Source organism: Phoca vitulina, unplaced genomic scaffold (genome assembly GCF_004348235.1).
Source record: "Phoca vitulina isolate PV1807 unplaced genomic scaffold, GSC_HSeal_1.0 scaffold27, whole genome shotgun sequence".
Classification (NCBI taxonomy): domain Eukaryota; kingdom Metazoa; phylum Chordata; class Mammalia; order Carnivora; family Phocidae; genus Phoca; species Phoca vitulina.
The window spans coordinates 26,229,207-26,242,112 of record NW_022589730.1 but is presented as its reverse complement, the minus strand read 5'-3'; the positions used below and the strand labels follow the sequence as shown (position 1 = coordinate 26,242,112).

Here is a 12,906-nt window from a genome sequence, read left to right as displayed (position 1 = left end):
AAAAGCTTCCTCCTCTTAACAGTCATATTGGAATCCACTGGGTGGTAAGAACACAGCACACTACCTTAAGGGTCACTCTTGCATAAGACATTAATGCATCAGTCCCTAATTTGGAAACCTGTGGTCACTCAGCAAGGCAGAATTTGTCTCTCTCCCTTGGTGTAATGATTTTTATTTTGTAATCTCTCTTGGGGTAATTCCTTGCAGGGTTGGCATGTTGAGAATCAAATACTGCCTCTAACAATATGGTCGTGATTCTCTGCTTGGCTGATTTAGCTCAGCATTTAAGTAACCACTAATCTTCTGAAAGCACCAGGGTCTACTTAGAGAAATCCCTGTTGTCTGCAAGGATGGAAACAAAATCAGCATGAAGGAAGCATTAGTTACTAAACACAAATCAATCTTTTTTTTTTTTTTTTTTCCACCTAGCTGTACTCGATGTCATCATCAGAGGCATGGTTTCTGGGCAGTGAGTCTTCATTTTGTAGGTGCAAGAGCAGTTCATTTTAAGCAGACAAGATGAGTTGGGGAATCAGAAGGAGTAAAAAGAGAGTTTACTGAAGTTCCTGAGTGGAAATCAGACTACATTCTAATGGATAAATCTCATAAACGTGGAGTTAAAGAAGCCAGATACCAGAGAACATTCTGTACAATGTCCTTTACTAAAGCTCAAAATCAGGCAAAGCTGATCTTTGTTGGGTGGGGGAATACCTGGGCAGGGGTACAGGGAGGCTGTCTGGGTGCTGGAAACCTAAGTGAGTTCTCCTTGTGAAAATCTACTGAATTTTGATTTGTTGACTTCATGACTTGTATGACTTGATGATTTCTGGACTTTGATGAATGCGTGTTCTAGTTTCATAAAAATGTTATTTAAAAAGAACACATCCTAATATATTCTCTTTAACTTGAAAGAAAATTACTTTGATATTTTCAAATTATACCTATGAGATTATTTGGGTGATTCTTGCCTTGATTACCTTCGTAGTCTGAGTTAAGATTTAGTGAAATCTGTTCTAAAATTATTCATTTCACACAACTGGTACAAACCTGTCTACTCTAATGAAAAAGAAATGCCCAACATCAACTTCAGGCTTAAGAAGAATACCTGCATATAGAGAACAGAGCCAACTCACAGGCCCACTCGTGTATGACTTCATGGAGATGGAAACACAATGACTTATTATTTGATTGTCTCTCTTGCGGAAACATCTACTCACAGAGGACAGGAAGTACATGCATTAGGAGCAAGATGGCACTGAATCTAAAGTCAGGAGCCCTAGGATCTCTTCCTAGCTTTGCAACATGGACCTAAAACATCACATCTCTCTTCTCCATACCTCAGTTCCTTGTGTGTAAAATTGAGGGAAAGCATATGAATGAGAGACCATCTTGGAGAGATTTTTGAGCTCCTGATGAAATGTGGGTGACATAATTATCATTATTTAAGAAAAATGCTGAAGATTATCACTAATAAAGATGATGACAAGAAGTGGGATTGTCATTTGTACAAAGATGGAGGAGGGTTGTGATATGCAGAGAGAGATGTGAAAGAAAGAAAGGGAACCACAAGCCGCCGTTGTACAGAATTCTTTTTGCCAATAAATTCTATTAAGTTGAAAACATGTTCCAGAGGGAAGGCCTGGGAAGAATGATTCTGATGGGAACAGGTCAAACTGATAAATGACCGCAATCCTAGTTGGCCATGAGCACTTACAAATGCTCCCTCTGACATCTGAGTTTTTTCCTGATTTAGCAATTCCAGTTGTTAGGTCAACCTAATGTATTGTTACAGAACCAACAAGCCATAGTTTTTATATCTCTTCTATTCTAACAATTATATATGTCTTCTACGTAATCAAAAAGTTGCTTTTGAAATGTTTAGGTCTGTTCTGACTACAGTTACTGAATTTTTACTGTCTTCCTTGCCTTAGGAGCCCAGAGTATTTGTCTTTTAAATCATTGCCAGGGATGTGGCCTTGAACCTGGCTTCAGCTCTAGAGAAACAATGGTTGGTTTAGGGAAAGAATGAATGACTCTTCCTACAGCGGATGTTCTCAAAGGTCCACATTGCCTGCAATTGTTCACATCACCGTCTGTCAGTAGCTCCCTGGAAGCCAGATTTCGGGAAGACTTTCGGAAGCAAAGGAGAGGCAGAGAAGATGAGGCACAGTAACTGTGATTGCTGACATGCCACTTTCATGTGGAGGGGCAGTAATCGGGGTGTCAGAACCATAGAGAACAGAAAACCTCAAAACCGAGTGAAGATTGCTTCTGAAGAGGAGTAGAGAATTTCCTTAGTTTTAGGAATTTTCCAAGGAATCTATAAAATGCATACGGCCACTCACTTAGGAAGTCCCATGCCTGGGCATAACAAAGTTCATCCATATATTGGCTGAAACACGGGATGCAACTTTACTAATCCCTTGGGCTATTGTGAATACACCAAATAAAGAACAAGGCTAAGCAATAAGAATTCTGAGTTCCGGAAAATCTCTTTCGTCTGGTAAGCTTACCTTTTAGCTTTTGCTGAGATGGGCACCAAGCTTTTCTTTCCTGATCAAGCTTGCTGCATAGGGGATCTGTAAGATAAAAATAAGCAAAACTATCCAGATAAGCTAAATTTAAAGACAGATGCATACAGAGACCCTTCATGATGCCTAAAAATTTGAATGCCAGTGAGTCCCCCCCTAAGGAGAAAAGGTCTCCATCCGATCATCAACAGTATGAAGCTTCCAGGTTATAGCAATTCCTAAGGCCTGTTAAAAAGAGTATCAAGGACAGAACTGGTGATCACACCGGACTCTTGCTAGAGCTAGTCTCTGAGGTCAGTATATGACATTTCACTTTCAGAATTTTTTTAAATTTGCATTTAATAATATGATACTATAATTTTTTTTATTTAGGTATGAAAATGAAACTTACGATGTTATAATGTACGTCCAAAATAAAGAGACAAGGATGTGATTAAGAACTAGTTCAATGCTATCTTCCATTTAATTATAGTGACAAAATATGCTGTCATTATAAATCACAAATAAGATGAACTGAACATGAATTATTACTCTGGGTAATTTCCCAATAACTACTAAGAAGCATCAGAAATAATTGCACTGAGTGGAAAATAAGACCCCTGAGGATGCTACCTGGATAAACTTGAAAAGTGCTTTTCAGTGCTGGGACTTTGAACGAAAGCCTATCCCATTTGATATGTTACTTTTCATTAGAAGATTCAAATGGCTGAAATTGCATTACATGTTTTCTTTAGATTTTCCTCTTCATTAACCCCAGTTAAGGTATTCTATCATTATGTTACTTACCTTCATCATGATAAGGCTAAACTCAGGACTCTAAAGATTTGAACCTATTTTATATTTAAAGAAGTAAATATCCAGCCTTCTAGAATGTAACGTGAAATATGGCTATTACATAAAAGCAGCGAGGGAAGTGCAATTATTTTCATCTGATTAGGCAATGTTTTTGAATACTGATACATATACGTTCCCCACATTTCCAGCATATTTGTGCTTTGTTCTCCTGATCCACCATCCATAAATATGAGCCTTTTCTACTGGGAAGGAACTATGAATCTACAATGATGTGAGTGACTAAGATTAGCTGGACCATTTTGCCATAATAACTGGCCAGTTGAATCATGCTTTTTAATGGCAGGAAAAAAAAAAAGAGAGAAGACTAACATAGTCATCTCACTATTTTGATACACAAACACAACATGGATGCATCTAACAGGCACATATCTGCTAAAGGCCACAGACAACAGCAATAAATTAATGATTCATTCAGTTAGTGCCATAAAAAGTTCAGAGTCCCAATCTCACATTTTAGGACGTGAGCTGAGATGAACTGGACAACTGTGACAAGAACAGTGACATAGGGACCTACTCTAGTTACCTCTTCTCACTCCAGCTCATGTATACCTGCTGTTAACAGAGACACGCGTTTCCCATCACGGTGCGTGTTGTGATATGCCAAAACACATGGATCACCTCTCTCTTTAGATGCATGATACAACAGAGCCTCGAATGGAATTCTATTATTTAGGATAAGAAGTAGAAATGATGTAAACCTCTGGGTATGAGGAATTACCTAATACAATGTGTTTGCGCCACACTCACATTTAGAGAAAGTCCTCGACACCAAGATTCGATGCCACAACGATTTAGAAAGCATCTGTTCCATCCCAGACACTACATAAGTTGACATCACCTTGGGCTGTCTCATCAAAGCCAATAAACTACTTATTCTAACCCAAAGAAAAGGCCCTGAAGGGCAATGCTTTCAGATCTATGTCAGAATGCCTTTTTCTTTCCTTCCTTCCTCCCACTCTTCCTTCTTCCCTCCCTCCCTCTCTCCCTTTTCTCTTTTCTTTTCTCACCGGAAATAACAATGTAGCATTTTATTAAGGTGGGAAACTGAGAAGGAAAAGAGAAAAAGGACTCCGCAGGGAAAAAAAGGATATTTCTGCATTTGAGTCCCAAACCTCCAGATGGGAATTTAAATCTGTTTGAAGAATCACCCCCACTCAAACATTGTTGCATTCATTTCATTAAAACAAAATGAAATAAAAGCCAAACAAAAACAAAGACCAAAAAGCATAAGGTTGTGAGCTGAAAATCATGTTTCTTCATCAATGCTAAGTCCTAAATCATGAATGATAAAGAATATACTAGCACATGGCTCAACTGTTCATGGAAATTACCCTATTTCCTTGATTCTAAAATGCATTTTTCCCCTCCCGTTTTAACATCTCTGAGATTAGATGTCTTATAATTGACGATATCTTAGAATTATAGCTGGAAATTTCTTTTCTTGTGATACATCAAGTAATGGTGCCTCTTATAATTGACAGTTCTTTGGGTTCCATGAAATGCAACAGTGGATTCACAGAGACCTCGGCAAGCACTCCCCAACTTGGGAGCTCAGGCTCCTAGAGGCTCCATTTGAGCTAATTATTCCATGTAAATTTCCTGTACTAGAACTTATAAAACCTTTTTTTTTTTTTTTTTTTTCATTTTGACCAGCTTAGAAATCACCAAGATTGGCATGGACAAAGAAAAAAAAAAAAATCCCTCAGTTATATAAATTCTAAATTAATTACCTAGTTGGTGTTAGTCTATCAAAAGTATAAAAGGATAACTTCCTAGTTTGTGCCAAGAAAGAATTAGCCTGACCTCAGACATTCAGGTGGGTTAGCGTGTCAAAAGGAGAAAGAAGAGAAGGCCACATAACCAGGGAACTGTGATTGCCTTGTCAAGATGCATGGCAATTGATCAATAACGGGAAAAGGACCCACTGTAGTCAAAGTCTGTCTGCTGCTGGGGAATGTTAAGGCAGCATCAATTCGTCTGACTTGTAGGGACCTTCTTTTCTTGCATATTTAGCCACAAAAGCAAAATCCTCTAGTGGCCTAGGGAGCTTTTCCTAAAAACATAGTGCCAAACAGTAATTGTTCTATCTACCTTTTAAAGAGCATGTAGACCATATTTTAAAAACTCTCTGGGTGGAGACAGTAGAAGTCTGAGCAAATTCCCATCCTAATGAATCCTGGAGAATCTCCAAGGAAAGACCCTATCACTGAAGATCTGTGCCCTTGCCAAAGAGGGAGAGCCCCTCCAGCAACAATAAAGACCTCGCTCTTTTCCCTTCGAGGAAGCACTGTGCTCCCACCATCGGGAAGTTGTAAATTGCTTTTTTACAAGTCCACAGTGAACGAAACATTAGTACTAAATCTATTGATTGAGCGTTATTTTAATTGAGGCTTTTAATGAAGAACTTTTGAGACCAGCTTCCAGGGGATGTGTGGGTCTGCAGTGTTCTGGAGAAAACAGCAGAGGGCACTTTGAGACTAGCACATTTTCTCCATCGACGGGCCTCTTACTAGCAATCCAGCAAGTTCGAAGGATGTCAATCTGGGTTGAGCCATTTATCACAAGCTCTCTTTTGCAGCTTCACAAGGTCCTGCAAGAATTATGACTAAAGAAGAGTATGTCTTCGACAAACCTACGGCTGTAGCTGCTACACAGAGGTACTTGGTTGAAAAACGCTGTTGCCAAATTATCCCTGAAAAAAAGTTATCAAGGCATCATAACATGTAAATTATATTTCAGTCCTTGAAAAAACCTTAATCAAAAGGTTATACACTGAGTAAAATATCTTCAGCTTCTTTTTTTAATTTTTAAAAATTTAGATATCATTGATATGTAACCCTGCATTTAGCTTCTTCACCTTCTTCTTAATTGTACAGGGTGATAGGTTTTGTCTTCAAAATCGAACAAAGTTTTCCTAGAATCACAATCCCCTTGTGAATGAGAAAATTTTTTGTTCTGTGCTACACTACACACTAACATTTTCATGAACTTGTTAAATTTTAAATCTTTTGCATTTGGTTCATAGTGAGAAGAATATATTTCTTTGTTTGTATAAATAACTCTAGCTTAGTAAAGAAAACATTGTAAGGGTTTGAAAACCCAGGGCAGGGGTTGAGGACTTCAACACAAACTGTGTGAAGTACTATAAATTCTAATTTTAAGCTATTAAAAAAAAGTTATCTTGTTGCCCATGTATAAATGTTAAATAAACTGCAAATGCTTTAAATCTCACATTGAGAGAAACGCACATTCATTTATAAATGTACAAAGAGAGTCAATTATTTGACTGTATAATCATCACCACTTCGCATTTAACAAACTGAAAAAGGACGCGGTGGTGCAGAAATTATAGTCAGTGGAGAATCTAAAAATGCAGAAGCCAAAGAAATTCGTAAGTTTTTTTTCTATAGCAATGATACCCGAGATGCTTTCGATATAATCTTTTGGATAAGAACACTGTGTAACAGCATAGGATAAATGCATTTTGGGTCTATGGGAATTGTTATAAAATATGATGGCTTTAATATATCTGAATTCTCCATTTCTGCAGGATGGGATGGGTTTTTATTTCATCTAAAGGGAAAAAAAATGCCTATTCTGTAGGCAAATGACTCTTCTGTAATATATGCTCTGTAAACCTTAAATATAAAATAATTTAAATATAATACAATCAGATAATTCTGAGTGAATTGCCCTATTCCTAGGAAGCAAAGCATGTAACCATATTTACTGATGAATTAGATCATTCAACTAAAAATATTGAGAAAGTGAATAATTGTGATACCTAGCAACATCTTGAAAATTTTTAGGTAGAATTTTCTAAAGATATTAGCACCCCCCCCCAAGTACTTTAGTAAATAAAACAAGCTGAATAAAAGATTAGATAAATTTCTGTTCAGGTAACCTTGAGTTTGCTGCCTCAATTCCAAAGCGGATGGTATAAGGTGAACACAGGTCCTTCTTGCACAAAAATCTATCTAGCCACCAGGACTTGAAAATCCTACTATTAGAGGTACTGCTTTGGGAAGGGGTGTGCCATAAAATTGATCATTCATATTGGCATAGCTTTTGATGACAAGCATGAGCATTTCATGTTGATTACGCACCTGTGCCTTACTATCTCCCTATTAGGGCGCTAGATTAGACCTTACAACGAGTTCCTTTGGCTGAGGAACTGACACTTAATGGACTATATGGGAGTAGTCTTTCTTTCTTTTTTTTTAAGATTTTATTTAGTTATTTGACAGAGAGAGAGAGACAGCGAGAGAGGGAACACAAGCAGGGAGAGTAGGAGAGGGAGAAGCAGGCTTCCCGCCAAGCAGGGAGCATGATGTGGGACTCGATCCCAGGACCCCAGGAACGTGACCTGAGCCGAAGGCAGACGCTTAATGACTGAGCCACCCAGGCGCCCGGGAGTAGTCTTGAACTAAAGTTTGCAGACCTTCCAGCTTGTGTCTGTGGGTCCCAAGGACAGTGCTTTCCATAATTCACCAGTATGGCTTTCTTTAGTCATTTTAGTAGTAGTTTCTTAGCACAAAAGAAAATTTGAGGAAATCAGGGACAAGCCAGGGAAATTTGGAAAAGAATTAAGAGGACCACTCTATGAGAGTATCAGAGTTGAGTCAGAGATCATCCCTGGATGGTGATTCATTCAGCAAATGTTTATTGATAGCCATTTGATGCTAAACACCAATGCTAGGTATTGGAGGCACTGTGAAGACCCTTCCAGTCTTACGGCAGGAAACACAAGAGAAGAAGAAGGAGGGACAAATCATGTCTATTACATTTGTTTTCATGTTGTTGTCCTGGATGTGCTTTTGTGGATTTCAGAAATTATATGGTACCTACAGGACTGGGGGAACTATTTCTAGCTTCTCCCAAAGAATTTAATTTGTGACCAGGAACCATTTACTATCTAGAGAAATCTGAATTAATAACACTTGTCTAGATAAATGAATATATGATGATAAAATATTTTGTGATACGGTGTAATAAAAATGTTTAGTAATACCAGTTTATATCTTCCAGGTACCGAATATCTCAAAAGCCATTTTTTCTTCTATTAATACTGCCCGCTTATTACATGGAGGCAGTATCATTTCCTCTTTCACTAAAGCAACTGAATGTCAAAGAGAATTAAGACATTAAAGTTACATAACTGACCTTAAACAGGGGCACTGAAATAAATACTTAGTCCCCTTTCCTAAAGCCCATGTTGCTGTATTTGACCCCCCACCCCACAAAATCACAAATTTTTGGTTGCATGTGTCGCAATTTTTGTTTTAAGAGTCTAAAAGTGATGTGTAAAATCAGTAAGGTCTTAAAATTTTACATCTCCCTGTCTCCAGATCTATACTTAAATTTTTCCTTTGGATCGGGGCGCCTGGCAGGATAGGCTGAACCAGCATGTGATTCTTGATCTCAGGGTGGTGAGTTCAAGCCCCACATTGGGTATAGAGACAACTTAAAAATAAAATCTTAAAAAAGAAAAATAAATTCGTCCTTTGGACAAAGAAAACAATAAGCATATTCACAGCAAGTAATTAATAGCTCTTATTACCTAGGTATCAAAAGCTGAGAATGTAGATACATTTTTCTTTAACCTCTTTGGGGGCTTAGTTATCAGTCAATTAAGAAAAATCCTTCTACACCCCACCCCCTCCTATGACTTTAGGTGCAAACAAAACTAACACAAACAAAACCGAAACAAGAAGAAAGGTCCTGTTTAAGAGGCATCTTACACTGACGTGGCTTTCAGAACAGAGAATGTTAACCAGTACTTGAGGCCAATGAAAACCAGCGGATGGGGCGCCTGGGTGGCTCAGTTGGTTAAGCGACTGCCTTCGGCTCAGGTCATGATCCCGGAGTCCCGGGATCGAGTCCCACATCGGGCTCCCTGCTCGGCGGGGAGTCTGCTTCTCCCTCTAACCCTACCCCCTCTTGCGCCCTCTCTCTCTCTCTCTCAAAAAAAAAAAAAAAAAACTTTTTAAAAAAAAAAAAAAAAAAAAGAAAACCAGCGGATGTGTTAAGAGCATAAGTAGCACTTTTTTTTTTTATAAATATATTTTTTTAAGATTTTATTTATTTATCAGAGAGAGAGAGACAGAGGCAGGCAGAGGGAGAAGCAGGTTCTTTGCTGAGCAAGGGGCCTGATGTGGGACTCGATCCCAGGATCCTGGGATCATGACCTAAGCCGAAGGCAGACACGTCCCCATAAGTAGCACTTTTAACGCAGCTCCCAGAATGGGGAAAAACCTCATGAGCTACAAGGTTGTTTTAAAAATGACCCCTAGCAATCTCCATTAACATGAGCATGATTTCTCTGATGCAGAAAGAAAACATTAATACCTATCTTCCTTGAGTTATCCCGATGGAGAGCTAGCTATCTGGCTCTCTAGACAAGACAGGCAGGTATGCGTAGATACATCCTTAGTAATATAAGAGTAACATGGACCAGCTCAGAAACGTCAAGCAACCCAAATTATAATAATCACGCTGAGAATACCACTAAGGATCGGTGTATGTCTCTATCCAGGTGATTAAAAATATCTTACAAATATAGAACAGAAATTATTTTCCCTACTGTACTCATGTAAATCAGAGTATGGGAGACTGTTTTAAAAATGATTAATACCAGATGTATCTGCATGGGGATGAAGGGCAGTGAATTCAGAATGAAAAAACCAAAAAGGCAACAAAAACCCCCATGACACGTATTTACCAGGCACCTTCCTGCTTCCCTGGTTCCACATAAATACATCTTAGCGTCCACTTTTCAATATGATTAGGAGAGGGTGAATAACACACTTCATTTGGAAAGAATCATTTCTTTTCATCATCCTTCAAGTGAATTTAATTGATTAAGTGTATTTATACTGAGTTTATTGGCAGCGGAGGGCCTGGCTCAGGTCTGGGTAACAAAAGGAGAGAAAGAGAGAAGACAGTTGCCCCTCACTGAGCTTCTAGTGCATCCCAGCATCGTGTTCACATGTTTGCACAGTGGGATACAATGCAGGTACCTCTGGGTCACCCACAGAGACAATTTACACATCTGTCTATTAACACATGGTAGGTAGTTACGTTTCGAGGAAATGTACTGACACATCTGTTTATCCTGTGTCTAAGTAAATCTTTTGGTAATTAGTATCTAAACCAGCTGAGAGGTAAGTGGTAGGTGGACCAACGGGTTTCACGGCAAAAACGTGAACAGGTTCATACATTGGGTGGTTTGAAAACAAACCCATCAAGTGGCATAGATTTTTAAGTAGAAATCATCTTACAATTTGTAACTGTTGCACCATTTCTTCTCGGTAGGCTAGTTCCCTTTTCATCTGATCTTGAAAATTATCTGGTAGGAGAGACAAATAGAGAAAGACATTAATCAGAGTCGCAAAATCTTCTTTTAGCATTTTTAGTAAAAATATTGCTCACGGTCCCAGAGAAGCCCATTCCCCTTTTTAAAAAGGATTGTGGTATTTTTTAAGTAAATAATGTAGCTGTTGGAAGGGATGTTTTCAAGGCTCCATAATCAGAACAGACAGCAAATGTTGAGAGAGTAAGGTCTATATCTCATAGTTCACAGCATCTCATAGCCCATCTAGATAGATGATCCCTCGCATATAATAACTAGTCAGGGCACCTGGGTGGCTCAGTCGGTTAAGGGTCTGTCTTTGGCTCAGGTCATAATCCCAGGGTCCTGGGATGGAGCCCCATGTCAGGCTCTCTGCTCAGTGGGGAGCCTGCTTCTCCCTCTCCTTCTGCCCCTCCCCTTGCTTGTGCGCGCACACGCACGTGCATGTGTGCCCTCTCTCCCTCTCTCTCTCTCCCTCTCTCTCTCTCTCTCTCTGTTAAATAAATAAATAAATCTTTAAAAAAAAAATAGGAATGTCTGGTGCAGTCATGTTCTCTACCTTTGCCTGTCTGAGCAGGTCACAGGTATAGAGCTTCCGCTGTCTTAGGAAATGTGCACCCTTGTGCATGCAGGTCATGCCTCCTGGGCGATAAGATGAAGGTCTGTTAGCCATGTCTGCCTCTCTGCACTCCCTAGAGACTGATAAACATACTCTGATTCTCCTAACCTGCGAACTCTCTCCTTCCGCATCAGCCTTATTTTGTGGTCCTCCGTGGGCCAGGAGAGGTTCCACAGACCATGCCTCCATCTGAGAACTGGGGGGGGGGGGGGGTTTAAGAAATATTTTTATGCAAACTACCTTTGCCATCCTACATAGTGATCATTTTTATTGGGAAATGACTTTCCAACGTGTATCGTGTCATTGCAACCTCTCCAGGTGATTTTTTAAAAGTGTGGACCCACTAAAAAAAAAAAAGGGGGGGAGTGGGCCTGGCTAACTTTGGCATTTTCTGCCTTATATGAGAACCTCACATGATCTATGGACTCTGTGGTGGATAGTTAGGGCAGCAGTTTGGAAAAACCAGAAACTTTGTCACATCTTTTCCTCAGCTCTTCCTTTCACCTCTACAGTCGCTGGTGTGTGAATCCTTCCCAGTTTGCCATTGTCACCTCCCCACCATGGACACCTCTTCCCTGCATAGCTTCCCAACTGACCACCTGGCCTCTGGGCCCTGCCTCTGTAAATCCCTTTCCTTCTCCTGCTGAAAAATCTGTGATGGCTTCCCATTGCTTTCAAGAGAATAAATCCTTTCCTGCTGGTGAGATGCTGGGTACTTGGAAATTAAAAACATATCCTTTTTATTTTTTTGACTTCTACCTTTCTATACTATTTGAGTTCCTTCCCCAACCTCAAGCATGTTTTTTAAATTAGTTAATTAATTAATTTATACTTTTTTAAGAGCAGTTTTAGGTTCACAACAAAATTAAGGGGAAGGTACAGAGATTTCCCCATATACCCCCTGCCCCCACACCTGCATGTCCTCCCTCATTATCAACAACCCCCACCAGAGTAGGACACTGGTTACAATGGATGAACCTACAGTGACACATAAGCATCCAAAGTCCCTAGTTTACCTTACGGTTCATTCTTGGTATTGTACATTCTATGGATTTGGACAAATATACAATGACATATATTCACCATTATAATATCAGAATATCCATCAGTATAATAGCAGAGAAAATACAGAGTATTTTCACTGCCCTAAAATCCTCTGTGCTTTGCCTATTCATCCCTCTCCTCCATTCACCCCTGGCAACCATTGATCATTTATTGTCTCCATAGTTCTGCCTTTTATATTTTTTAAAAAGATCCATTCCCTAGTCTCACCTCTGAATGTGACATGAAAGGTATTGTAATAGGGGAGGGTACATGGCACAATGCAAGAGTCAAGGGGAAGTTATGGGGCAAGAAATGCTTGAGCAGAGATGTAGAAAACAATACTTTATACAAAGACATGGGAAGAGGCATAGGGAAGAGCAAGTGACTCATTTGGTTGCAGCAAAGAAGGTAGAGGAAACCCCTGCATCCCATCACCCACCAAACCTGACTGTGGCACCTCCCTGGGATCCTAGAAGATGTTAAGGACAATTCAGAGTGGAATGGTG

The 12,906-nt window shown here is 39.4% G+C and overlaps 1 protein-coding gene across 1 annotated transcript in view; it reads right to left on the bottom strand.

The window, feature by feature from the left end:
* Positions 1-2,516: 2,516 nt before the first annotated feature.
* The window catches only part of SKOR2 (SKI family transcriptional corepressor 2), a 33,744-nt gene continuing 23,354 nt past the window's right edge, over positions 2,517-12,906 (bottom strand). Inside the window, exons 6-7 of the mRNA XM_032422599.1 lie at positions 10,667-10,734; positions 2,517-2,579 (exon numbers count right to left, since the gene is read on the bottom strand). Coding sequence (XP_032278490.1) covers positions 2,517-2,579; positions 10,667-10,734 — 131 coding nt within the window. The remainder of the gene's footprint in view (positions 2,580-10,666; positions 10,735-12,906) is intronic.